Source organism: Tachysurus fulvidraco, chromosome 2 (assembly GCF_022655615.1).
Source record: "Tachysurus fulvidraco isolate hzauxx_2018 chromosome 2, HZAU_PFXX_2.0, whole genome shotgun sequence".
Taxonomy (NCBI): domain Eukaryota; kingdom Metazoa; phylum Chordata; class Actinopteri; order Siluriformes; family Bagridae; genus Tachysurus; species Tachysurus fulvidraco.
Window position 1 is genome coordinate 30,059,016 of NC_062519.1, and position 24,112 is coordinate 30,083,127.

A 24,112-nucleotide genomic window follows, 5' to 3' on the forward strand; every position below is an offset into this window, starting at 1 on the left:
ATTAATAATTGACTTTTTTTTTTTTTTTTTTTTACACAAGTGTAGTAAACAGTAGACCATGACTGAAATGTCAACAGGGTTAATGAATACACTGATGATTAATAACATGAGAAATGGTTTTGAATATCTACTCTTCTTGAAATAAAACATTCTATTTTTTCTTAAAGTTTTGAGGAAAACTTATTAAAACGTGGGGGGGGGGGGATCCACTCTAACAAGATGTAGGCATGTTCATTTATAATTCTTTTTTATTCCTTGTGGAGAAGCTATGTTCTCAATCCCTTAGAGAAAGAGAGCAAGCAAGAAAGATCCTCCCTCCCAGAGGCTATCCTTTCTCAAATCCTAGCTCTACTTGTGCCTTATGAAGCAAAAGCCAGACACGATCAGATCAGAGATTAGAGCTATGACACAAGTAGACACTGTCGATGGTGGATTTAAAAAAATAAAAATAAAAACCCTGACTGGAGTCAACTAGTCTTGCCAGTGAGTAAGTACGGGAGCGAAAGAGAAAGGGGAACAGCTATGAGAAGGAGTGGGAGGAAGAAAGCACCAGAAAGGGAGTGAGTGCAATGCGCGAGAGGAAGTGAGAGAGGGAGAGACTGAGCGGGAATGGGGAGGGGGAGAGCAAGCGATGGAGAGACAGGAAACATGCAACAGCCACTGAGCCTGGACGGCAGGAAGAGTGGAGGAAGCAGCGGAATACAGAGGCTCTTGGCCAGAAGCAGGAGCAATGGAATATGAGCAAAGGCAGCATGTGTTTGTTCAGAAGGAGGGAGGGAGGCTGTCAACGGTCCAGCAGCAGAGAACAACATGGGGATAATATCAGAAGCAGGCACTGACGAGAAACGGAGGGAGAGGGTGGGGGTGTGAGCCAAGGAACATGCTGACGAAAAAGTTTTAGGCTTCAGGAGGGATAGAACTTGCATGACAATGCCATCTAGCCAGGAGTGGTGGGAGACGATGCATGGGGAAAGGACAAATCTGTTCCGGCGTCTCAATATGAATTCGGTGTCCTCCCTTCGCTATGTTTACTGATACCAGAAGACTTGGGAAACATACTATCCCATGTCCCGTCTGGCTCCTACAGAAAAAGACCAAGATGGGACACTCAGCAAAGACTGGGAAGGGATCTTTGTTTAGTTTTGAGCCTAAGGAATACAACAAGATGGGTACTTATGGATCTAAGCAGACCATCCATAATGGATACAGTCGCCATTCCAGACTATCACTTACCACTTTGAAGTGGCATTCAAAGATCTTTAGGACTGGTGAGAGCTGTCAAAATGAGTCAAGCAGTATGAGATGGCGTAAGTGTCAGGGGCAGGGATTACAACACAACAGCGCCTCTGTGAGGGACCGCTCAAGAGAATGCAGCTTTGTGGAAAACCTTCACCAAACCCAGACACCCCTCCCTTTGAGGAAATGTGCTCTGGATTTACCGACGCAGTTCATAGGTCAAAGAAACTGTGGAGTGCCTGTTTGCGTGGTGGCACAACAATCCAGCTCTGTCAGAGAGTCGCAGCCGCCTGGGCAAACTGAAGCAAACGAATATACCTTTAACAAACGTCAGACACCTAAAACCAGCTGCAGGAGCAATCTAGAACACTATAGTGTGGACAACGCAAGACAGAATTTTCCTAACTCAATGGGACATGTAGCAGAAGACAGTGATGGGTCCAGGTCCATGCATGAAGTTTTCTTCTCTACAGAAGTTCCCCAAAACATCACCATCAACCACAATGAGAGCTCTCATAAAGGGAATTTGCAAAATATGTCAAACAAGGGGGGGCAGTCCATGAGTGGAGAAGCTTATGTCTTCAAATCAAAGAAAACTCAGAGGGTTCTCCAAGACCAGATCCGTAAAGTGGTTGTCAACCTTGAGGAAGTTCTCTGTGGCTTAAAGGAAGTGCATTTGGAAATGAAGGAGGTACAGTAAAATCTGTTTGTAGATGTGCTCATAGATGGTTTTAATAATGCCTTGTTGTAGATATGTCTATTCATATGGGAGTTGTCAGTCATGTAGCAGTTACTCCTCTAATAAAATTATAAAAATCCAGTTACATGAAGTTAGTGTTAAACACCTAAAAAAACAACTTAAAAACAACATGGCTAAGAGAAAAAAAGAGTCATGCAAAAAAAACTAAAAAAAAACAAAACAAAACTACCTGCTCCATTTCTGAGGTGAATGCAGTGCTTGTAAAGGATGCTGTGCTGCACCTTTTTTATCATCCGTTGTCAGCTGAAGCGAATAGAGTGGGGCAGCTGGAAGGCAAGGCGACTGCCTATTTTTAGTTTCATGCTGCTGCAGCCTAATCTCATTTACACAAACGCATCCCATTGGTGTCCTTGCATGTTATCTTCATCCATGTGGCACTGATTGTTTGGCATAAAACTGGGTGTTCTGGGATCTTAGGCTTTTGCAAACATGGGTTGGATTGTTTGAGCAAAGCTGCCATATGGTGATGCCAAATGTCTTTCTCTGACCCTCAGGTGGTCCAGCAGATTGACCAGCTGACCTCCAGCATTGACCTAAGAGAGGATGTCAGCGGAGAAGCTTCTGGGCATTGCAGCCCTATTGAGAGTGTTTCTACATCAGAGGAAGCAAAGCATGTAGACACCAGCATCCACAATTCTGGGTACTCAAAAGACCCAGGACTTATGTCAACACTACCAGGGGGCACGGGAAGACTTGAAGCATGTAATAAAGACCAGACACCAGGTGAATGCCCCCCTAGTGTTGTGCCACCAGCATACACAACTGCACTTTTATCTATAAACAATTCAGGACTGAAATTTAATCACGGAACAACAGTGTCCCAAATTAAGGGGCCTAAAACAGAGGCCAGTGCGCTGTCTAGAAGCCAGAAGCCTCCTCCTTACCCCCTTAACAACAGAACCTTGAGGGCAAATAAAGGGAAAACGCCCCCATATGCAGGCAGACGAAGACTGCTGTCCACTACTGTGTAATGGGGCAGTTGCTCGAAGGCAGCTAGGGGAAGATTACAGTTTGACGAAGCCAGTATCCAAGGAGACCGGCGGCATTAAGTAAGTATGTTCCAAGTCTCGCTGCATGCAGTTGACTGATTCAGCACCTCACAATTCAACGATGATTCACTCTGAGTGCAAGTTAAGTATGCACCATGGTGTGTCTGCATGTGTGTGTACAGCCGTGTTCTTTTAGACCAACTTGTGAGACAATTTCACAAGGCACCTGTAGATTAACAGAAACTGTGGTCTACAGAAACATTTGGAGAAGAATTTATTTACATATTCAGTTTTCTTTTTTTAAATTTAGTAACAATCTGTTATTTGTAAAGAATTTTTATTTATATACATTTTGACAGTAGAACAAGTATCATCTGCATTGCTGTAAAGATTAGATTAGACTTGAACTGATATAAAAATTTAAATGACTGAATCATTAAAGGGGTGTTTGTAGTGGGAAAATCTACCCCATCACTTTTGTATTATCTTTGGAAACCTTTTGATCGTGGTCAGAATCAAAGAGGATCAAGAGCTTATGTATATATGAGATTACTGCAAAAATCCCATGGTGCCAGATACACACATAATTTACTGCTATGCCTTTCGATGTGCAGGCGTAAAAAATATACCCGGAAGAAATTTTATGATTGCAGTTCACAACTCTCTGAATTATATAATAGCTTCATTACAAATCACTCAGTCATCTGAAAGCAGGCCTCTTCAGTCAAGCATTTGGAGCCCAGCTGGATATTTCAGGCTGAAGCTCTGCTTCTTAAGATTAATTGATTAACGTGAACACCTGGAGGAACACCAAGATGGCAGAGCTTTGGCTCAAAACCACAAGGGGAGAGGAATAATGGATGTACTATTGTAGAGAACACAGTTACTTGCACAAACTTTTTGCTGACTTGAGTAGAAAAACCTCATAATTGAAACCACAAATAAAATAACAGAGCTGTGTGTAAGCACCACTTGCATTCAGAAAGAGCTTCCATTATCAGGATGTGTGAGGGCATTTTAAAGGTACAGTTGAACTTAAACCTCTAACATGGTTTAGAATGAAAGCATTATAACATGATGGGAAATTTAATTTGATCATTTCTAATAACAGCAAGTTCACGAGACAAGTTACATCAAGGCAACCATTTCCTCTACAGTCTCTAACGTTACCAAGAACCTGCAAAGTACTAAGTTCATAAGATGTTTCTGTAGAAGAAAACTTAAATCCTGTTACAAAGCACTGATACTGGAGACTCTTTCCTATCATTTGAATTATCAATAACACTATTTTTGGAGTGTCTGAGTGTCTTCAGAAAGGGAATCAAAACCCTCTGACCAATCAGATTCCAGAATTCAATAGTACTCCGGTATTATAATTATTATTGCAGCATATTCTGCTTAGATTAAATTATGTAGAGTTCAATGCCAAAAACAGTTGACTTGCTTTACAAAGTATAACACCTATCATAACATTAGTAGCCAATAGATAAAACTTTGCAGGTGATTTTCCCCCTTTTCTACCATGTTTCCTTCCATTTTTTCTATATGGTTTTCGTTGCATGCATTTAAATCAGGGTGGTTCTTGAGCTCCCTTGAGTAAATATTACTGCATTTTAAAGTCTATCTAACTTGAAATTTAATTTAAATCACTGTGACTGCACAGAACCATAACTGATATATTGGCAGTCTGTGTCTGATTAAATATTTAACTGAATTAATTAGGTGTATGTCCATTTTATTGGGGCACAAAGCTACATCTTGATAGAAGTAGAATAAGTAAATAAAAATATTGGGCTAACATTTTAGACTTGCTTAAATATATTTATGGTTTCTTAAAGTTCCAAAGTTCAAATATGGTTAAAAAACTAAACAAAAAAACAAAGATTTACAATCTTGTGGTACGATAAATTTTAGCGGAATAACGTTTTGACCAGACATTTGATGACTGAAATAAGAAAGCAATGATCTCACAATCCAACAGCTGAACTTATTTATTAAAATCTATTTAGACTATTACTAGATCATGATCACAGAAACTGAAAATATATTGCTTTGTCAAATTGTGGTAGAAAAGTTGAACCTCTTGTTTTTTTTCCCCTTCAGGCACAGGCAGATGACGGAAATGCTTGTTTTTTTTAAAGTGGAGGAATCCAAAAACAGTAGGAAAATAGGGACATCATTCATCTCTTCTTCTGGCTGAATCTCTGCTGTTCAGTGATGTCGGGAAACAGTTTAGTAACAGATTCCGGGACAAGAGCCACATCCATCCATTTGTTCCCCTTTTTCTAAGCGCAAGTGTCTGAAGTTAACCAATCAGAGCTCATCATGACGAGTCCTACCAATGATGGTGAGTTTGGAGAGTTCAGCCCGGAATTTTCCTTCTTTGTGTGTCACTAAAGAAAACAATAATGAAAATAAATAAATAAATAAAAACATAAGCAACCTCAGCAGGCAACGGTATCTCAACTGTCATGGTTCTGCACTAGTGAACAAAAGTTTGAGTTCAAATCCCAGGACTACCATTGAGCCATTGTTGGGTGCCTGAGTGAGACGCTTTAAATAGCACTTCTATATGACTGGATTGAATTCCGTTTCACTTGTGTAATTACAATTTGTATTAAAATGTGTCTGCTGAATGAATAAATGTAAATGCGAATCTCAGGGCTCTCTACAATTACATCAGTCACAAAGGATGACTCCAAGGATCAAAGTGGCTCTCGATCACCAAAATAATCATACTGTCAGAAGAGATAAAAGTGAAAACTGTGTTGCAGAGCAGTACAGCATCTAGACTCTGCCAAGTGACAGGCTCGCCTGGGACAACAAGGGATCATAAATCAAACCAAAACATCATACACCACCTCTAGTCTTTCTTTTCTGTTCATTAATTGACATCCCTGGCAATTATGTGCATATCTGCATTTCAATTAAGTTCAGCTAATAACATAATTCATGACTGCAAAGTATATGGTCTAAACTGTCCAGATTGTAAAACATAAGTAAATATTACTATAAACTCGGTTAGCTGATAGTGTGAGCATCATATTCTGAAGGATTGAGGACTCCTTTCCCAACTCTCCATGTAGGAATGACAAGTTGAGGGAGTGCTTCATATTCAGAAATAAATAAGCTTTAGTTGAATGGTGCACAAGTTTACGTTTTTAACAAATCACATTTAAATTAGGCTCCACCCTTGTTGACTCAGGACCTTCTGTCACGCAGCAAGTTCAGGATGTGCAGTAATCAGCAGTGAAGTCAGCTCACCTGTGGAGTCACCAGTTATGTACTCTTCTTCCTTCAGAGCCACATCCTTTAATCCGCCTACAGCTGACTGGGACTGAGAGAGAGAGTTAAAGTGAGAATGTAGAGCAATTATAATTCCATTATTCATATTCTTTTTGAAGAAATCTCTTTTTTCTTTTACCCCATTGAAGTTTAGAGCAAAAGAAAATGCTTTAAATTTGATTTCTTATCAGAATGAAAATATTTTTTGATGAGGCCATAATCTGAAATAGCTACAAAGAAAATCCTGCATCTGTACGAACAAGGGTTAGGGCTCAAATTAGGGGCTGATTGACAGCAGAGTTAAAAAGAAATATAGTTCAAAGTTTTGTCCAGAAATTACATTTACACAAATTTCTTATATATATATACATACATACATACATACACACACACGTATTTATGCCAGAGCAACATGGCAAAAGTAGGAAAAATTAAAGGCATAGTAAGGTTTAACTAAGTCTCTGATCTCTAATGGACAGATAAACATTTAACACGCCACAAACACAAAGGATTAGGGTCTTCCTGGATGTGATTGACCAGACAAACATTATATTGATTTGCATTGATGCTTCGATTTTAGTTGCGTCAAACCATGCCAGCAGTTTCAGAAACCACAACATATAGTTTGAGGTGATATCTATGCATCATATTTGAATGTGATAAATGCTGGAGTAGTGACAATATCCTGATGGTCATGATGATAATTGCCCTCAATTATAAAACTGGATATCCACGTTTTTGTTTTTTTGTTTTTTTTCCAGAAATGTATTTGAGGAGTAGATACACAAGAAATTTGAAATTCAAGAAAATACAGTTGTACAAAACAAGTGCTGCTTAGTTTGTGTGCAGGTGGACACTCACAAATATGAACCTTGACTGATAGGCTTAAAAGCACACTCAAATTTTATATACATATTGTTTTTAAATTTAAATCATTTGTTTATTTGATTGCACACATTTAATTTCAATGTTATGGAACTATCCATAAATTAGGGGGGGGGGGGGCTAGATTTTTTTATCAGAGCAAAATAAAAGATGAGTTTTGTGGGTATTACAAATGTAAATCTGCTGTACCATGAACATGCTTGGGAATTCACAGCTGATCTGAAATTAATTACCTACACACGTGTAAAGAAAATAAACCTTACAAAAACTTACTAAAATCTGTTGAAGCTTTTTCATTTGGTCTAGCTTACAAAAACATTTAGACATAGCTTTGTTAAAAACTGATAAACACACTTTTGTCATGAGACATTGGAGCAAATGGTGCATCTTCAGTGTTGTTCATGAGAGAAGTGATACTTACATATGCATTGGCGTATTCAATCTTTGCTCCTTTAATCTCAGCTTTGAACTGTGTGAAAAACAAGTAGGATTTCCCTTGGGGTCTTTCATTAAAAAAGGAAAAGAAAGAAAGAAGAATAAGAAGAAATCATATTTCTTTCATCTCATGGTCGCAGGACACATGACAATGTATGGAAACAAAACAAAGACTCAAGACTCAAGCATCTGTCTGCATCATATCATTTCACAGACAGAATCAGCACACCACCTGGTGTCTTAATGGAGCAGACCAACTAATGCTAATGTTCCTGAATGATGAATACATACAAACAGCCATCAATTACCATTTTGCATTTTCAAAATAAACCATGATTGTTTATGACCACAACTCAGACTGTACACACCAAACCTTCCATGGAGTTAAAAACCAGCTTAAAAACTCAAACCAACATGGAATTCTTGACTCTTACCTCCACACGGAGCAAGAGAAGAGCCTGTCATCATCACTCAAACCCACACTCATCTGCCATTGCTACAGGAAGACAAACAAACATGTCAAACAGTGTTTATTTTTAATAACACACCCAAAAACATTCATGTCAAACTAAACAAATGAAAGTTCTAAGAGGATTTGGTGCCTGATGTGATCTCCGGCAGTATAGTGTATATTTAATAAACAAGTGTAATAAAAAAGTCCATGTGTTGTATCGGTGTTTAAATGGTGAGGGTGTTACTTTTTTTGTGCTATGTTGATATGTTTATAGTATATTATGGAAGACTGAAGGATGTAAAAGTAAACAGCACAATCACAAAGCTATGGAGTGAGATTGCTATGGCCCGGGTGACCTAGCATAAACACAGGCCAGGCTTTCTGTGTCACTTTTTGCAGTACTACAGACATGTGAACAAAAATAATACAAAAGTTGCACTGAGATCTTATCATTCCTATCCTGCTGCTGGAATTCCCCTACACTGCTGGTTAATGAGTCAGACACTTTAATCAGGGTAAGTGCAAAAAATGCAGATGTCCTTCAGAGATGCACCAGACACAGATCCAGCAAAGTATTTCAATGGATTGAACCAAACAATACAAAATAATAATAATAATAATAATAATAATAATAATAATAATAATAATATAGCTGATAACTGATCAACAGATTTAAAAAAAATTCCTGCACTTCCGTGACTGAGTGGGTTTTGGTTTGTTTGTTTGTTTTCATCCTCTGATCCTCTGATGTGGTTTATCAGATCGCATTCATACGTGTATGTTCTTTAGCCGATTTTATTGATGCTTTTAAAGTAATTCAATGAGGAAAAATATGTTAGCATGTTTGTCAGAATGAAGCACGGCAAAATAAAACAATCGCTTTAAATTGTCTTGTTTATAGCAATCAGTTATCAATGCTGTTATAGCTCCGAGTTCATAATTGTTATTAGACCTGTTCACTCTAATTGAATGGGCCCTGAATTCAGCATGTGGCATCATGTCATCATGTCAACGTTTATTTTACATTTAAAGAATACCTGTTGTTAATTGTCAGTCAATTAAAGACAGACAGGCAGACGACAGACAGGCAGGCAGGCAGGCAGGCAGGCAGACCCTGGCCACGCCCCTAGACATAGGAGATACAATGCTATGCAAATCACTCTTACCTCATTGGTTCCTCCTTGAGAAGCGTAGGTGAATGTGCATTCATACTCTTTCTGTAAAATAAAAAAACATTTAAAATAAGGAATCTGGGAAAAGTTTATGCATTACATTCAAATAAATAAATTCTTCAGAATTAGCCATTCGCTAACGCTAGCCTGGGTTTTTCATTGGAGGTGACAATGAAATGAAATGAAATGAAATGAATCTTTTCAATTTCTAGGCGACAATAGCAGTGCAGCCAGCGGGGAAAATTACCTTTAACACTAATATTTTTCAAATGTTTTATAAAACACAACTTATTTAATGCATAAAAACGGGTGTAGATAATTTACTTCCGCATGTTAGTCAGACTTCAAGTACACGATTGGTACAAAATCCCGAAGCCCCGCCCCCTGACCAATCAGAAGCTGACCTGTGGCATCGCGCTAACCACGTGACATGCTTTTCAACGACATCCCACTGGGAGTATTTCTGAATGTACCTTTTTTGTGTGTAAAGTCAACAGATTTAATATTAGAAAATGATCAAACTTCATTATAATTTATACACAATGACTAATAAATGCAATATCACTCAGTGATGTAATACCACGTGTCCTGAAGTACAGGATCATCTTTATTGAACATAATGTAAGGTTGTAATATATACTTAATAATGCATATTAATCACAATGCACTACAGGGATGTAGCTCATCATTACAGCTTCTGTGGTTTCTTTGTGTACTTACAATTTTTTCAGTAAATGTATGCACCACACCTCCGGGTTTGACGTTGAACTCCACTGTTTTAGCGTTTTCATTGGAATTGGATGCATTAGCAGCCACCAACATAAATAAAACCATTATCAATTTTGGCTGAAACAAAAAATCTGTTCTGCTATAACCGAAATCCATGGCTGTATATGTATGACACGTTGCGAGCTATAGCTCTGTCTTATTCTATTTTAACGTGAACCGTCTTGTTTGTTTTCCACTCGTATTCCGGTTAACTCTGCCCCCTGCGCTGGGATTGGCTACCAGTGTCACGTGTGAGAATGAAAATATTTTTTTTCTTTTTTTTCTTTGATTTATCCATTATAGTCTATTGTTATTTATACGCAATTTATTACATATGCACATACATTTGTGTGTGTGGTGTATTCCGCGATAAAAAGGTTAATTACTTTCGCATATTTAACGTGATGTGAGCGCCATCTACTTGTCAGAGATGCAAACGCACTTAAGCAAAATTCCATATAAAATTGTAAAAACACATCAATGTGGAATAATAATCGTGGACTACAGGAGGAACTCACCTCTGGTCATCAAAGGGACCTGACAGTCATTGACAGTTTCTGGACCTTCACTTGACAACAAACTTGAGCTAAGGCAAAAGCATTGCAGATTCAGTGAAAAGGCCCAGAAATGTCTTTATTTCATCATTCATGAGAAAAGCAGGACTCAGATGTCACACTCAGCAAAGTCTACAAACGCCTTACAGAGAGCATCCTTACATGGCATCACTGTCTGGTTCAGAAACACCACCCAGACAGAGAGGAAGTCTCTCCAAAGAGTCATTAAAACTGCTGAGAGGATCACTGGATCTATCCTGTCATCAGTATAAGCACTTTTACAACACTGCAAGAAAAATATAGAACATCCTACAGGACACACACAACCCAGCTCACTCTCTGCTTACACACAAACCTTCAACATACAACCTGAGACATTGCAGACTGGACAGTATCATCACACACAAAGCATGTTTCAATAACAGCTTCTTTCCAGCCACAGTCAGACTGATGGCAAAATGACACAATGGAAGGACAGAATATATCTACCTCATCTCTGTAAGGTCATACATTTTTATAAGCTCAATTTTTATCTCGGTCATAAAAAGGCCCGCTGCTACATTTTCTTGCTGCAATATAACCAATATATATGTATATTTGTTATACATCATAGTGTAAATTCTTTTCATAATTTATAGTGTTTATATTCTGTGTACAGCGTTAATTCATTCAATTCAATTCAAATTCATTTCTATAGCACTTTTTACAATTGACATTGTCTCAAAGCAGAACATTTTTTACAGAACATAAACATAAATAATAATAATAATAATAATAATAATAATAATAATAATAATAATAAATGATATAAAGATTAATAGAATACAAAAATTCAAGAATAATATTAGATATATTTAAATGTGTTTGTATTTATCCACAATGAGCAAGTCAGAGGTGATTCAGGTGACTATGGTGAGGAAAAACTCCCTTGAATGGTAAAGGAAGAAACCTTGAGAGGAACCAGACTCAAAGGGGAACCTCATCCTCATATGGGTGACACTGGAGGGTGTGATTATACATATAGTCTGATAAATGTGTATGTCCTCAAAGACCACATGGAGTTGGCATCTCCTCATTACTGCTCTTTTTATTTGTTTTAATATAACTGTCATAGTTCTTTTATCACCAGTCTTGTTTACTTGCACAAATATCCTGTGCACCCGTGCTATCTGTACATATATGGCAAATAATCCTTATGAATCTTTGAAATGTAAGTGAACCTCAGTTTAACCCATCCATCAGTTCTGTATATATTAAATGGGCCATGAATAATATTTACATTTAAAAACAAAAATAATTTACTGTGCTTTATAGTAAAACAAATTTAAAACTGTGCTTATACTTAAACCATGAATAAACACTGTCTTACTGCTGTTTAAAAAATTACATTTTATATATATATACACACACACACATACGCGCGTTTTCTTTCTTGTTTAAAATAACGACCACTAGATGGCGCTAAGGGAGCGAAAACACATTAATACTGGTTTACTAGGTCAGACTAAAAATACACCAGTCTAAAACTTTGTTGGGTGGTAATACAGTAAGAGCGAATTTAAACATAAAATTTTACTGCCAATGACTCAGCTGTTCAGACATCGTGGGTATGTTCATCACCTCGGTTAAAGAACAAAGAGTCTTGATGTTTACCTTCCCAGTATTGGTCCCTGCCTTGTAGAAATAAATCAACAAAAGAGCAGAAATAGGAAAAACAGGTATTTTTTTGAACCCAGTTTTTAATTTGTCTGATTGCAGTTCAGTGTATCAGACATCAGTGGATGCTGTTGTACAGAAGGAACATATCCAAATAAAAGCACTTAATAATAATCTAACTAGGCATCATGTGGCAAACATTTGAAGCCATACTGCACATGTTCTGCAGTTAGCATGTAAGAAAAGAATAATGACAGGGTAACAACCTGAAATTTATTTGGAAATCCATTACTGAATTATCTGCATGAAATAAGCATAGATACAAACAGCATCCTCAATTGAAAAGAATAACACGAAGATTTACCATAACAAAAAAACTCCAAAGACTCCAAAAAGTGATAAGTTAACATTCCATCATTATATTTACAGTTACATTGGTGTAAAACAGAAAAAAAAACTTAAGAGGGGCTATTTACAGTTGTATACAAAGGCACTGCTGGCCAGGATGCTGCTGCTGAAAAAGAAAAGGGTCAAATGTTAACCAAATGACTTGTAAAGCTCCCATCGCAAGAACAATGGTAGCCTGAATCATTCAAGTGGGGTCAAACTAAAACAGACCATTGCTCTCCATTAGCTAAAGAGCAATTTGCCAATTCACGCCAACCCCCACTGAAATACAAAGACTACTAAAACTACAGCTCAGTAAATTGACTCCTTGCTACTGAAATCGGTGGCAAATACCTATAGTACAACGGGAATAAAACCCTTCCAAATATGATCAGCTTTGGGGCAATAACAGTAACTCTGCTTCAAGGTATATTTAGTAATAAAAGCAGTGAGGTTTAAGATTGTGAAAATAAAATGTACTGTGATTTTTTTTTTCTATTCATCATCCCATAAATTAATTAACTCCAAATAATTGTCTAATGATCTGTCTTCTCTTACCTATAAATGATTCAAAAGTGTATTGTGGAGGTCTTCGTACACTTGCTGGTAGATTTCATCTTTAGATTTCGAGCCATCCAGGTATTCTAGTGCATAATGGTGAAATATCAGTCTCAGTGATTTTACACAATAAACACTTTCAATATGCTGAATGCATAGGTAAAATATACAAACCAATTGGTAAAAGGCTTTCTACCATCTCTGCATTGTGTTTTAGGTACATGGGCCACACATGACCATCAAACAGGCCTGGAGGGTCAGGGACAATGTACTGTCTTGAACTATGGATGAAAAAATACTGTCAATTCAGATACAGTCTTAGTTTTACTTTTATTGTGAATACTGAAAAGGTTGAATTCATATTGAATTCAGACATGGGTTATTTTATACTGTGATTTTATACTGTGATACACTCCATTATAAAATTGCAAGTCAGGATGACTTATAAGGTCAAGCATTCATTTTACAAACCAAATACCTTCTCCTCCTCTTGCACACATCATAAGGGATGGTGATGTAGTAACACTTGTCAAACACTTCCATCAGGGGCCTGTTCAAAGAAGTACAGGACACAGCTCAATATTTATCAGCAGTACACAGTTGTACAGAACATATGAAATGGCATAACTTAGAAACAAAATGGCAGATATCACTTGAAAAGAGGGAACATTTCGTTCAGAAGCACCAATCCTATAGCCACCCAGACACTCTATCACCTTATCAGTGGGTCTGCAGAGACGGGTCATATGACCTGCCCAAGACGCTACGGCATTATGCACTGTGTGAACCCCAACCTAGGCCCCACCCCCACGTTCACAGCACTACATGAACCAGATGTCTTTCCAAGAAGATAATCTTCATTAACTAAAATTCTCAGGACCTTGTACTACAAGCACATTTACAGAACACTCACTTGTAATTATACAAGAGAAATCCCTCTATAACAAGGATGTGGGTTTCGTCTTCTGGTGATCCCATTTCAGTTGCTGGGGTCACCTGGATGCCATGGGAGCGTGCAAACTTGACTGGGTTCTCAATCCAACCTTTTATGGTGTTCACCATGGCTTCCATATCCAGTGATGTTATCACTATAGAAGTGAAAAAGGGCAAACGTTCAATGGAACAATAATGGAAAACTGAACAATTTTTTGAAACACTGCATACAAGTGGAGGAGTAATGGATGGGAAATTACATTTGGAGATGACTTTTGTTAGGGATAGTGTCTACAGTAAAAGGAGTTATTGGTCGCCTATGGCCAAATCTCATTCTTACCATCCCACTGTTTAAAGCCGTCCTCTCCGACTTCTATCTGATCCGGTGGCTGAAATAACAGTGACCAATAAAACACTGCAGAGGACTCAAAGTGATCCGCAATCTACTAGATCTGATCACACCATTATAACAAATGCTCTTCCCCCCAAAAATGACCAATTGGTTTTATTCAGAAATACATATCTGATCCAATGTTTGAACAAAAATGTAATAACTGTTAGAATCGTGTCAAAATGTAAAACTTGGAAAAAATGACTCAATATTTTGAAAAATGGGGGCAAAGCAAAGAAGGAGAAAATGTTTGATGCAACATCTTAGTCCTTTGGAAACAAAAACAGCATTTGTTCTCTGTATTTTTAAGCTAAAAACAATAAAAATAAAACAATTCTAAAACTGCGTACTCACCTTGAAAAAGTCATCTTGATGAACCACACAACAGTTAGGTAAGGCTTTGACTAACCTATTAGTCAGTGTGGTTTTTCCACCATTGGTCACACTGTAGAGGAGAAAATAAATGCTTAAAATAGGTCGACAGACCTGGACAAAGCAGGTGAGGAAAGATAATAAAGATCTAATTAAACTCTGGTATTTACTGATTAGAACTTTGCTAGCTGGCATGGGGCAGCAATTTGGCGGGATAAATGCAGCTGGCACAACAAAAGGTAAAGTTGGTGCTAGTTTACCAGATTTTAAAGTTATATACCATTATCATTATTAAAAATAAATAAATAAATAAATAAATAATAATAATTTTGACTTAAAGACCAAAAAAATTGCTATCAATAATCCAACATAGTTAATAACCTATAAACAAACACCCAAGAGTGTTCCCTTACCTCATTTATTATAACAGTAAATTGGGTTATTCTTCAAACATTACTTCATCGACAAATTACATCAGATATGTGTTTCGATTTAAAACAAGTGTAGATTTAGGTTGTTTATGCGTTAATTTGTTTTGTTGTTGTTGTGTCCTCGCGCGCACCGTTTTAAATCTCCCGCTTAAAATCACTTCCTATCCAGCGCAAGCGCCACTCACCAACCGTTATTAAACGTTTCTGATTAAAACACTACATCTGTTGTAGTATATTAAACACACCATACATTCTGTACGAACCAAAAACTTTTTAATTAGAAAAAATAAAAAAATAAAACCATATTCCATCAGTTAATTCAAATAAAAGACATTTTATCACTTACCCGCCGATTCCTATAATGAATTTCATTTTTCTTCGGGCTGTTCTGTCACCAAGTCCAAAATAATAACTATTCAAAATGCAAAATTAATAATAACCTTACAAACAACTGCACTTAAGTCAGGCTGTGGCATGAAGTGTTTCTGCTTCACGTGGCTATATGAGTAGCTCAGGCGCGTCACTCAAACGCCTGCCATGACATCCACCAATCACGTGCAAGGGGGCGTGGCTACTGTCTGACATCAACACAGCACGTTTGTCTGAAAAGTATGGAGTTTTTAGGCAGGCACTAAATTCCAGGGGTTTCGTTACCACGACGTAAAGTGGGCGTGTTTCCGGAGGTCTTGGAAAAACGCCTTCTTTAAAAAAAAAAACAGCATACTACGAAGGACAAAACAGTCATACAGGTTGATTTATTTTAGAAAATAAATAAACAACCAAAAACTACGGTTATGGTTATGGTTAGGGTTAGATTATCAAATAGGCCACGCCTACCTGATGGCGCAATATATGTTACGCTGTCCTGAAATCCCTGGAAATAAGTGCATGCCGGAGTTTTTAGGCAGGACGTAAAATAGAAAATAGTACAAAAAGTTACAGAAAAACAGACCACAGTACGCAAAGTGCATCTGAGGTTGTAGGTGGTGAAACCAGTAGATATACAAAGGGTGTATGGGTGTATATACTGAAGTCCTAAGAGGCCATGCATTATTATTATTATAATATACATATTATTACATATTATATATAATGGGCCACATTTCCATTCTAGCTCATAGATATTCATTTTCAGCACAGCACTGACATGGTAGTGTATATGTTAAACCTTAAATGTTATACATATTTTGTAGCTAGGTTACAGGCAGTAATTGTTAATGTACAAATACACTGACCAATAAATGGCCAATGTGTCTAGCTATAATATTCCAAGGGCACTATAATGCTTTGGCACACTTCCAAAGAGGTCTAACTCACATGAGGGACCAAGAGGCATTGAGATAAGGACATTTATATAGTCATGTAGGCCTCCAGGCACTGTATGAACCTTATGGTAGTTGATTTTTCTTTTCTTTCAGCTGCAGTTGTTAAGCATATATCAAATATTTAAAATGCTTAATGTTTTCAAAGTATTTCCAAGGTTATATTCTTATTTATAGAAAAATAACTGAAGCTCAGCATTTGTGAGTAACTCAGTGATTCCTCAATTGTGGTGCCATTTGTCTCCCACCAATATTACATTTACAAATATGTATGGAAAGGTGAAAGACATATATATCTACAGCATTTTGCCTGTCTCAACTCACTTCCAAACAATATTTATTATACATATAATTAACAAGCTTTCAGGTATTATATAATCTTTGCATTTATGTGTGATTTTGTTTAATAGTGTATGCATATGCTACATATATTTCCATGAGTCATCGAATTTAGGATATGAAAAATGCACATTTTAGTTCCTGGACATTTACTTGCTGTTACCTAAAAATAAAATAAAGTAATTTCTCTCATTCTTTACTGTTACTGTTAATTATCTATTGATATTGATTAAATGTCATTTTAAAGCAACCCTGTTACCCAAATTATACACAGTAATTCATAAATTTAAAAAAAGAATTAAGTAAATTATAAGAAGGCCTGTAAAATCCTCCTGCCATTAGCTTGGATGCTAGTTATCTACATTTAGTGTATTTGCTTCTTTCTCTGCTATTAAAAATTACTTGTTACTCAGTTACTTGTAGCGTGCAAGTGATTTATGCAACATTAAGGACTATTCTTTAGGTGTAAATAAGCATGTGTATATGTGGGCAAAAGGCAGGAAGAGTGAAATATCTATTTATGGAAAGACGTGATGTAACCAGGGTAAACGTGCTGAAGTAGCCGGTGTCAGAGCATGTGATCAAGTGTTTATGTTGTCACAGGTACACAGAAATTAGTGTTTTCTCATGAGCACCATTTTCTCCACTTTCATGCCTATACTGACTGAGCTAGTGTTTTATACCTCCATAAGTAGTGAGGAAGCATATTTATTAATGATATATGTTTTGTATAATCCTTCAAAAACAATTAAAATTTTTCATTGTATAGGTGAAACTTCTTTCCACAAGCCATTCAGGCTCTGAACAAGGACAAAATCTAGAGATAGGACTTTTTTGAACTTGTCTGTTAAATACCCGCTACCTCAACAGACTCTTTGCACAGCACACCTTTGCATTTTTATGCACTAAATACTGCACACAAATTACATATATGCACTATATTCATCAAGGTTTTTAATAACATGTATTGTACATGTATTGCATATGCTGCATTTTTTTATATTTTGTCTATTTATTTTTCTCTGGTTAGTGTACAGCTAATTACATTTTATTTTATATTATTGTTTTGCACAGCTAATTGCTTTTTATATTTTATCTTATTCTATTTCATTTTATTGTATTGCATTCTATTTTCTTAGAATAAAAAGTCATAGTTTACTTCTAAATAAATACAAAATGTCTTTCAAATATTGCCCATGGGATGTGTTTTCTCAACATTTTTGGCCAAACAAAACTGCATCAGTGTCACATTTAAACCGGACAGTCAAGTCAAACAGGGCCCACAATATATTGCATAAGCAGATCAAACCTGAACCCATTCACTCCATGGACACATCTTTAATAATAAAAAAGCAGACAAGCAGTTATTGGCTAAAATCTTGCACACATTTCAATCAAAAACAGAATTAAGAACATTACTTGATGAATTACTTGAACATTACTTGATAAATGAAAATGCATAAACTGAGCCAATGTCATTCATATAGTTCTGTTTAATTGTGAAACCTTGAACAGTCAGAACTTAAGGCAACATAAAATTGCCACTGAACAAAATCTGACAAGCCAAATTCTCCTGCAAATATTGGTTTACACTTCTGCAGAACTTTAAAAGCCAATAATGTACCACAATACTGGTGGAGCAAGAAAGCAATCAAAACATTTAAAAAATCGAACGGTGAAATAGCCATACAAACAAGCAGCAGTGTTAAATAACACATTCAAGCTGGGCACATGTGCAGACAGACAGGAACTTTTGCATGCATCGCTTTAAAGAATCTCTCCTGAGCAAACACACCTATGATTTGTATAGGCAGGGTATTTATAGGCATAAAGTGGACATCAGGGTCTGTCATTAACGAGGAAGCTGCAGTATTGGAGGTTGAATATATATATATATATATATATATATATATATATATATATATATATATATATATATATATATATATATATATATATATATAAAACCTGCTTTTATGCTGTGTGATTGGTGTGATTATATTCCATAGTAAGACAGTAAAAGGTGAAGCTGGATTTATATCAGCAGGTAGGAATGACTTAAAGGAAGGCCTTCTCTCATTCTCTTACAGGAGTGGCTCTTCTACTCTTGTTGTGGTTGTGGTTGTTGTTGATGGTCTAAGAAAGACAAAAGAACTTGTTATTGGTAAGTGTTTTTTCTGCAGATATAGTGGTTTGTGACCATGCTCTAAATACTTACATGTAATAATTATATTGTTAGTTGAGATTACAGTTGAGATTGCTTTTCTGTGTTTTGTTACACAGAAAAGCAATGGACTTATTTGTAGTATGAATAAACTAGGGTTAAATTGTGATTTGGAATGTTAGGATTTAGAGATTTAGAACCGGGAAGCCACTTCTTTAGAAATCTATATGTTCAGTTGTGACAAAAGGTTTGTGAGCTCTATTGAATTACTTGTCTTTCCACATGAATGTAATCTTTTTTTTCCAGTTAGATAAGATTAGGCAAGACACTACTTATATTCATAGTCTTTATTAATAGGTTTATCTGGTTATTACTCCTTGTGCAACTGCCCTTAATAAAATAATCTGAGATCAGCCTTTTAATAATTGTTCATATACATGATTTAGGTATTTGGTGCAACACTGTTTAATATCTTGCCTTAGTCTTAGTTGCATAAGAAATGATTAAAGATTAATAAAAACAGATTGAGATGAACTACATACCCATCTGTATCAGCTGACTCTTGTTTTTCTTGAGTCTGATGTTCCCCCTCTTCTTCCATTCTAAAAATACACAGGCATTATGGGTAAATGTGTTTGTAGCATTATTTGCATTTTAAATCCACCTCCAAATACATTTAATTTCAGTCTAATTCAGAATGTTTACCGTTCTTTTCGTGCTTTAATTCTTTCTTCATCATACCTGCAACAAAAAGAAAGCAAAATACATGACTGTACAAAAGCATCATAAATCATAAACCCTTAATACATTAGTGCTGTTAAATGAAAAATCCACACTGAATGATATATTAGTCTTCATCTGTATTAATTAACAAGTAATCTTCAACATTGTCCAGGACTAATTTGGCTTGGTCTATTTCCACTTTGGTCAATGATGCTGTACATTACCCACATTGCTATTAAACTACTTCTGGAAGTCGTAGAGTAGGATTTATGCAACTTTCAAGGAGAAGTTCCAAACCCCACCTACAACCAGGAGAACTACCAAAAATTACACTTACTGGATGACACATTCTGGGATGTGGATATGTTCCATGGGGACAATCTGTTCCAGTTCCTCTAAGCTGTGCACGTAGCGGATTTTGTTCATAAACTTCACACTGCACAAAGACATAAACACTTTTTGAAAACATACACAATACACTTAGTTACCTTAAAATTCAGAAATGAAGATTTTTGGCTTATACTTTACGTAAATTTAAAATTGTGTAAATGTAATTTTTGGTCAAGTTTATTGCTTAAAAATAGATTTCTTTTTCATGCATTCTTGTTTAATTGTTTGCATCATTCTGGTTTAACAAGCTATTTCTATCCTGATTCTATAATCTTGTCAGTTAAGAATGAAAATGGCAAGGTTGATAAAAGCTCCTACTGTACCTGATGAAGGGTCTGGAGATGGCCAAGACTGTACGTATGAACCAGGATGGATGGGCAATGATCAAAGACTTTAGGTTCTTCCTCAGTCTATTAAAAAATAATTAAATGCTTTAAACATGATCTAGTGTTGTGTATTGTCTTCAAATCAAGTGCTGTTCAAAAAAATGTGCAGTTACAGTAGCATTTTTTTTCTGACCACAGCAATGATTGCAAAAAAGAGCTCAATGGATCTTTGTACAGATAATGGCTATTAGATTTCTAAAGAGGTTTTGCTTGTAATATTATCCAAAAGTAACACACAATGTTGTAAAGTTAGGATCAGTTATCAGGTTTCTTTTTAGAAGGACAAACTGAAGATCATTTTTCCAAGTGGGTACTGTGATAGGTGTGGACTGTGACTGTCCCATCAATCCATCAATCCATCCATCCTTCCATCCATCCATCCTTCTATCCATCAATGCATCAATCCATCCTTCCATCCATCCATCCAAAATGTATATATACAAAAAAAAATGCTAATAATATACTCTGTGAAAAGTCTGCCTTCTATTAATTATAAACAAATAAAACACAGATGGTGGTGATTTACCTTCTGTCAATCATCTGATAGCACTTTTTCAACCAGCTGATACCAGGCATCTTGCTGCGGGGTGTTCCTCCATTCATATAGATTATCATGTAGTCCTCAGCCACCAACATCTCCAGGCTGCTCACTACATACCTACACTCAAATGTAAGAAGGAATTTGTTGGAGAGATTAAATTACTTAGAAAAATGAAGATTCACTAATCAAAGATGATTACTTTTCAATAACAGCATGTCCCAAATAGCTCTTCTTCCTTGGCAATTAGTTAATGATACACTTTTTTGCTTATTAAAGAAAGTATTTGATATTTATGTATTTAAAACAAGTTAGCTCCTGTTATTAATTATGATATACACACTGGATTACTGTTTAACTGCAAAAATAAACAATAACAAAGTATTTTAAACATGTGCTGTAACAGAGAAATTCCCCCATTGTGGGACGAATAAAGGTATATCTTATCTTACCTTACCTTATCTTATCTTATCTTATCTTATCTTATCTTAGCTTATCTTATCTTAATTGAGCTAAAAATCTAAAAATGCCCATGTTATTATGTATCTGGCATGAAAATTATATATATATATATATATATATATATATATATATATATATATATATATATATATATATATATATATATATATAATTATTATTATTATTAGATATACTTAATATTTGTAGAAAAATAATTTATTGGAATGAGTGCATGAATATAAAATAACTTGTCTTATGATCAGCACCATCATCTACTATTATAGATTCAAAATATGTCCTAGTAGGCACACAGAACTCACTATTTCTGTGTACATAAAATATAATTATCTGCTACTTACAGGAAGAGGTTTTCCATGATATAATGGTAATCTGGACTGCTGCTGTCAGGCAAGTAGCATGCTGAAAACACGATGATGGCATTCAGACCTTCACCATAGTATCCTATCAAACCAGAGCAGAAAAAGAGGATAGTGATTTGGGGAAAAATACCAGTACATGCAATAGACCTCAAGAACAGATTCACACAGGGGCTCACCTCCATGAGATATAACACGCACGTATGGCCGTATAAGCTGCATGTCGATACGGTGCTCCTGCTCACCGATTATAACGGTCCTCCACAAGCGACCATTTCCAACATCCCCCTCATCTTCAACTCCTTCTAAAGGCCCCGAGTTTGCTGAGGCCACTGGTGTGTCATCTGCACACAAAATAATATAAATAATTTCTTTATAAAACATTTGAGCTTATTCATGTATTTAAACAAAGAACAAATTCAGAGAAAAACAAAATAAACTTCACCTTCCCATTCCAGGTCATTTCCGTTGGCTGGGAACTCCAAGGAGTCTGTCTCGTCAGGCGTTTCAATGTCATCAACGTTAATGTCCAGATCATCGGGTGTATCCAAGAAATCATCAGAAAGCAGGGACCCTTCACTTTGGTCCAAAGACAGGTTCATATCTGGGGCTACAAGGGTGCGACGTTTGCGGTGACCTGAACCTCCACCAGCTCCACTGATGTGAAGTGAGTTTGGAGGAGCTGAATAAGAGGAAATGTGCAGAGAAAGATGGAAGGGTTAAATATTCATGAAGGAGTCAATAAAACTCAGTGCTTCTTGTTCATACTCTTGATGGATCAAACATACATATATGTGCACTTACATGTTCTCTCATCACCAACTGTGCAGGAAGAATCCATAACTCCCTCCTCTGGAAGTGACCTTACAAACACAGACAACATTCCAGTCTTCAACATCACATTTAGATATACCAAAGAGGCTAAAAAGAAGAGATGGCTGAATAATTTATCAAACTATCCCATCTTTGCTCTGAATTGGTATTATGTTGACTTATGAGACAATGATATGTTAATGAACCCAAAAGCAAGAGAGGGTAAGCATCCCATCATGCTCTGAAGGGTTCACTGGTGTTGGGCCTGCAGCTGCTTCAGCACTAATAAAGTGCTGCTTAACTTGCACAGGGTGTCAACATCCCCCAACACACAAACACACACACACACACCTCCCACCACACACACTATTCAGTGAATAGAGAACAGAGAGAGATAGTGAACTGCGATCAGGCTCCTTATGTTAACAAAACAAAGCAGTATAATCCCAATATTTTAACAACATACCAATTTATTTCTTTACGATTTAGAGGAATAGATTTGCATTTATATATATATATATATATATATATATATATATATATATATATATATATATATATATATATATATATATTATAAACCAGATATAAGAGTTTTGTTTTAACAGCATTTCTCAGTGTCATTGGAAATTGAAAAATCATTGTCACTGTATCATCACATTATTTAAATAAAATGCATTGAAGAATTAAACATTCCTGAATTCAAGCACACAACTTCATCTTGATTTAACTGAGGGCCATAAGCACAAGCCAAATATAGAAAATCAAAGCTGATCCATTACTTACCTTCGTGTTTGGCAATGAATATTTTACTGATTCTTCGTTAGATCAGCACTCCTCTACTTTCTGAATGCACAAAATATCATCTTTTCTATTGTCCTTAATGTTTATAGCATCCTATTTAGCCAGTGATGCTGACACTGTCTGTGTGTGTGTTTCTCTATGCGTGCCCTGCCTCCATTTTCCTGGTGATGCTGTGTTGTTGGCTCAAGCCTGCATCACATGACATGGCTCATTACCATTTAAGGAGAAAGCTGCACCTGCTCCCTTTTTCTTCACACACAGAGACACCATGTGATGACACAGAATTCACACTGCTGCTGACCCACGATTCACACTGCTGCTGACCCAGGATCAGAGATTATCTGCCCATGCTCGTGTTAATGCCAAGTCAATGAAGGGGAAATTCCAGCACCAATATGTCTAGATGTCATCTCATTCTTTGACTAGTCATAAAATATAAGTTCTGACAGCAGACCTTAAATAAAATAGTCAAGCATTACTTTAGCATGAAGGTCTGCTATAACAATGAATTAAGCAACATATCTACTC

The 24,112-nt window shown here is 36.4% G+C and overlaps 4 protein-coding genes across 8 annotated transcripts; 1 reads left to right on the forward strand and 3 right to left on the reverse strand.

Annotated features, from left to right (window-relative positions):
- Positions 1-253: 253 nt before the first annotated feature.
- On the forward strand, positions 254-5,646 carry LOC113651306. The gene is made up of 3 exons (XM_027160126.2): positions 254-1,927; positions 2,491-3,045; positions 5,089-5,646. The coding sequence occupies exons 1-2, from the start codon at positions 1,025-1,027 to the stop codon at positions 2,965-2,967; spliced, it is 1,380 nt and encodes a 459-aa protein (XP_027015927.1). The 5' UTR covers positions 254-1,024; the 3' UTR covers positions 2,968-3,045; positions 5,089-5,646.
- On the reverse strand, positions 4,959-10,197 carry mydgf (myeloid-derived growth factor). The gene is made up of 6 exons (XM_027160191.2): positions 9,937-10,197; positions 9,211-9,261; positions 8,025-8,086; positions 7,577-7,658; positions 6,250-6,322; positions 4,959-5,378 (listed from the first exon to the last, which is right to left on the reverse strand). Exons 1-6 carry the CDS (start codon positions 10,099-10,101, stop codon positions 5,299-5,301), a joined length of 513 nt encoding a protein of 170 aa, XP_027015992.1. The 5' UTR covers positions 10,102-10,197; the 3' UTR covers positions 4,959-5,298.
- A 2,047-nt stretch (positions 10,198-12,244) lies between these two features.
- On the reverse strand, positions 12,245-15,771 carry LOC113651389 (muscle-specific beta 1 integrin binding protein). Of its 5 annotated transcripts, none has more exons than XM_027160168.2 (8): positions 15,613-15,771; positions 14,818-14,908; positions 14,413-14,461; positions 14,053-14,227; positions 13,618-13,689; positions 13,336-13,420; positions 13,140-13,225; positions 12,245-12,705 (listed from the first exon to the last, which is right to left on the reverse strand). In XM_027160168.2, exons 1-7 carry the CDS (start codon positions 15,636-15,638, stop codon positions 13,151-13,153), a joined length of 573 nt encoding a protein of 190 aa, XP_027015969.1. In that variant the 5' UTR covers positions 15,639-15,771; the 3' UTR covers positions 12,245-12,705; positions 13,140-13,150. The 5 variants fall into 5 exon arrangements, with proteins under 5 accessions (XP_027015969.1, XP_027015961.1, XP_027015955.1 ...); XM_027160160.2 differs by having other exon boundaries at positions 12,245-12,708; XM_027160154.2 differs by having other exon boundaries at positions 13,314-13,420.
- A 3,050-nt stretch (positions 15,772-18,821) lies between these two features.
- Positions 18,822-23,771, reverse strand: atcaya (ATCAY kinesin light chain interacting caytaxin a). Its single transcript, XM_027160140.2, has 11 exons — positions 23,567-23,771; positions 22,772-22,830; positions 22,413-22,649; positions 22,147-22,311; positions 21,950-22,052; positions 21,117-21,248; positions 20,528-20,614; positions 20,152-20,250; positions 19,797-19,832; positions 19,634-19,693; positions 18,822-19,063 (listed from the first exon to the last, which is right to left on the reverse strand). Exons 2-11 carry the CDS (start codon positions 22,806-22,808, stop codon positions 19,012-19,014), a joined length of 1,008 nt encoding a protein of 335 aa, XP_027015941.1. The 5' UTR covers positions 22,809-22,830; positions 23,567-23,771; the 3' UTR covers positions 18,822-19,011.
- Between the last annotated feature and the right edge of the window lie 341 nt (positions 23,772-24,112).

Excerpts from the sequence above, each read along its gene's own strand:
- LOC113651306 (XM_027160126.2), top strand. The coding sequence starts at position 1,025 with ATGTTTACTGATACCAGAAGACTTGGGAAACATACTATCCCATGTCCC. Across the intron at positions 1,928-2,490 it reads TGCATTTGGAAATGAAGGAG|GTGGTCCAGCAGATTGACCA; the intron begins GTACAGTAAAAT and ends TCTGACCCTCAG.
- mydgf (XM_027160191.2), bottom strand. The coding sequence starts at position 10,101 with ATGGATTTCGGTTATAGCAGAACAGATTTTTTGTTTCAGCCAAAATTG. Across the intron at positions 9,262-9,936 it reads ATACATTTACTGAAAAAATT|AAAGAGTATGAATGCACATT; the intron begins GTAAGTACACAA and ends TTTATTTTACAG. Across the intron at positions 7,659-8,024 it reads TTCTCTTGCTCCGTGTGGAG|ACCCCAAGGGAAATCCTACT; the intron begins GTAAGAGTCAAG and ends TTTTAATGAAAG.
- LOC113651389 (XM_027160154.2), bottom strand. The coding sequence starts at position 15,638 with ATGAAATTCATTATAGGAATCGGCGG. Across the intron at positions 14,909-15,612 it reads TTCATTATAGGAATCGGCGG|TGTGACCAATGGTGGAAAAA; the intron begins GTAAGTGATAAA and ends TCTCCTCTACAG. Across the intron at positions 13,421-13,617 it reads GTGTGCAAGAGGAGGAGAAG|TTCAAGACAGTACATTGTCC; the intron begins GTATTTGGTTTG and ends TTTCATCCATAG.
- atcaya (XM_027160140.2), bottom strand. The coding sequence starts at position 22,808 with ATGGATTCTTCCTGCACAGTTGGTGATGAGAGAACAT. Across the intron at positions 22,053-22,146 it reads GCGTGTTATATCTCATGGAG|GATACTATGGTGAAGGTCTG; the intron begins GTGAGCCCCTGT and ends CTGGTTTGATAG. Across the intron at positions 19,064-19,633 it reads GAGTCAGCTGATACAGATGG|ACCATCAACAACAACCACAA; the intron begins GTATGTAGTTCA and ends TGTCTTTCTTAG.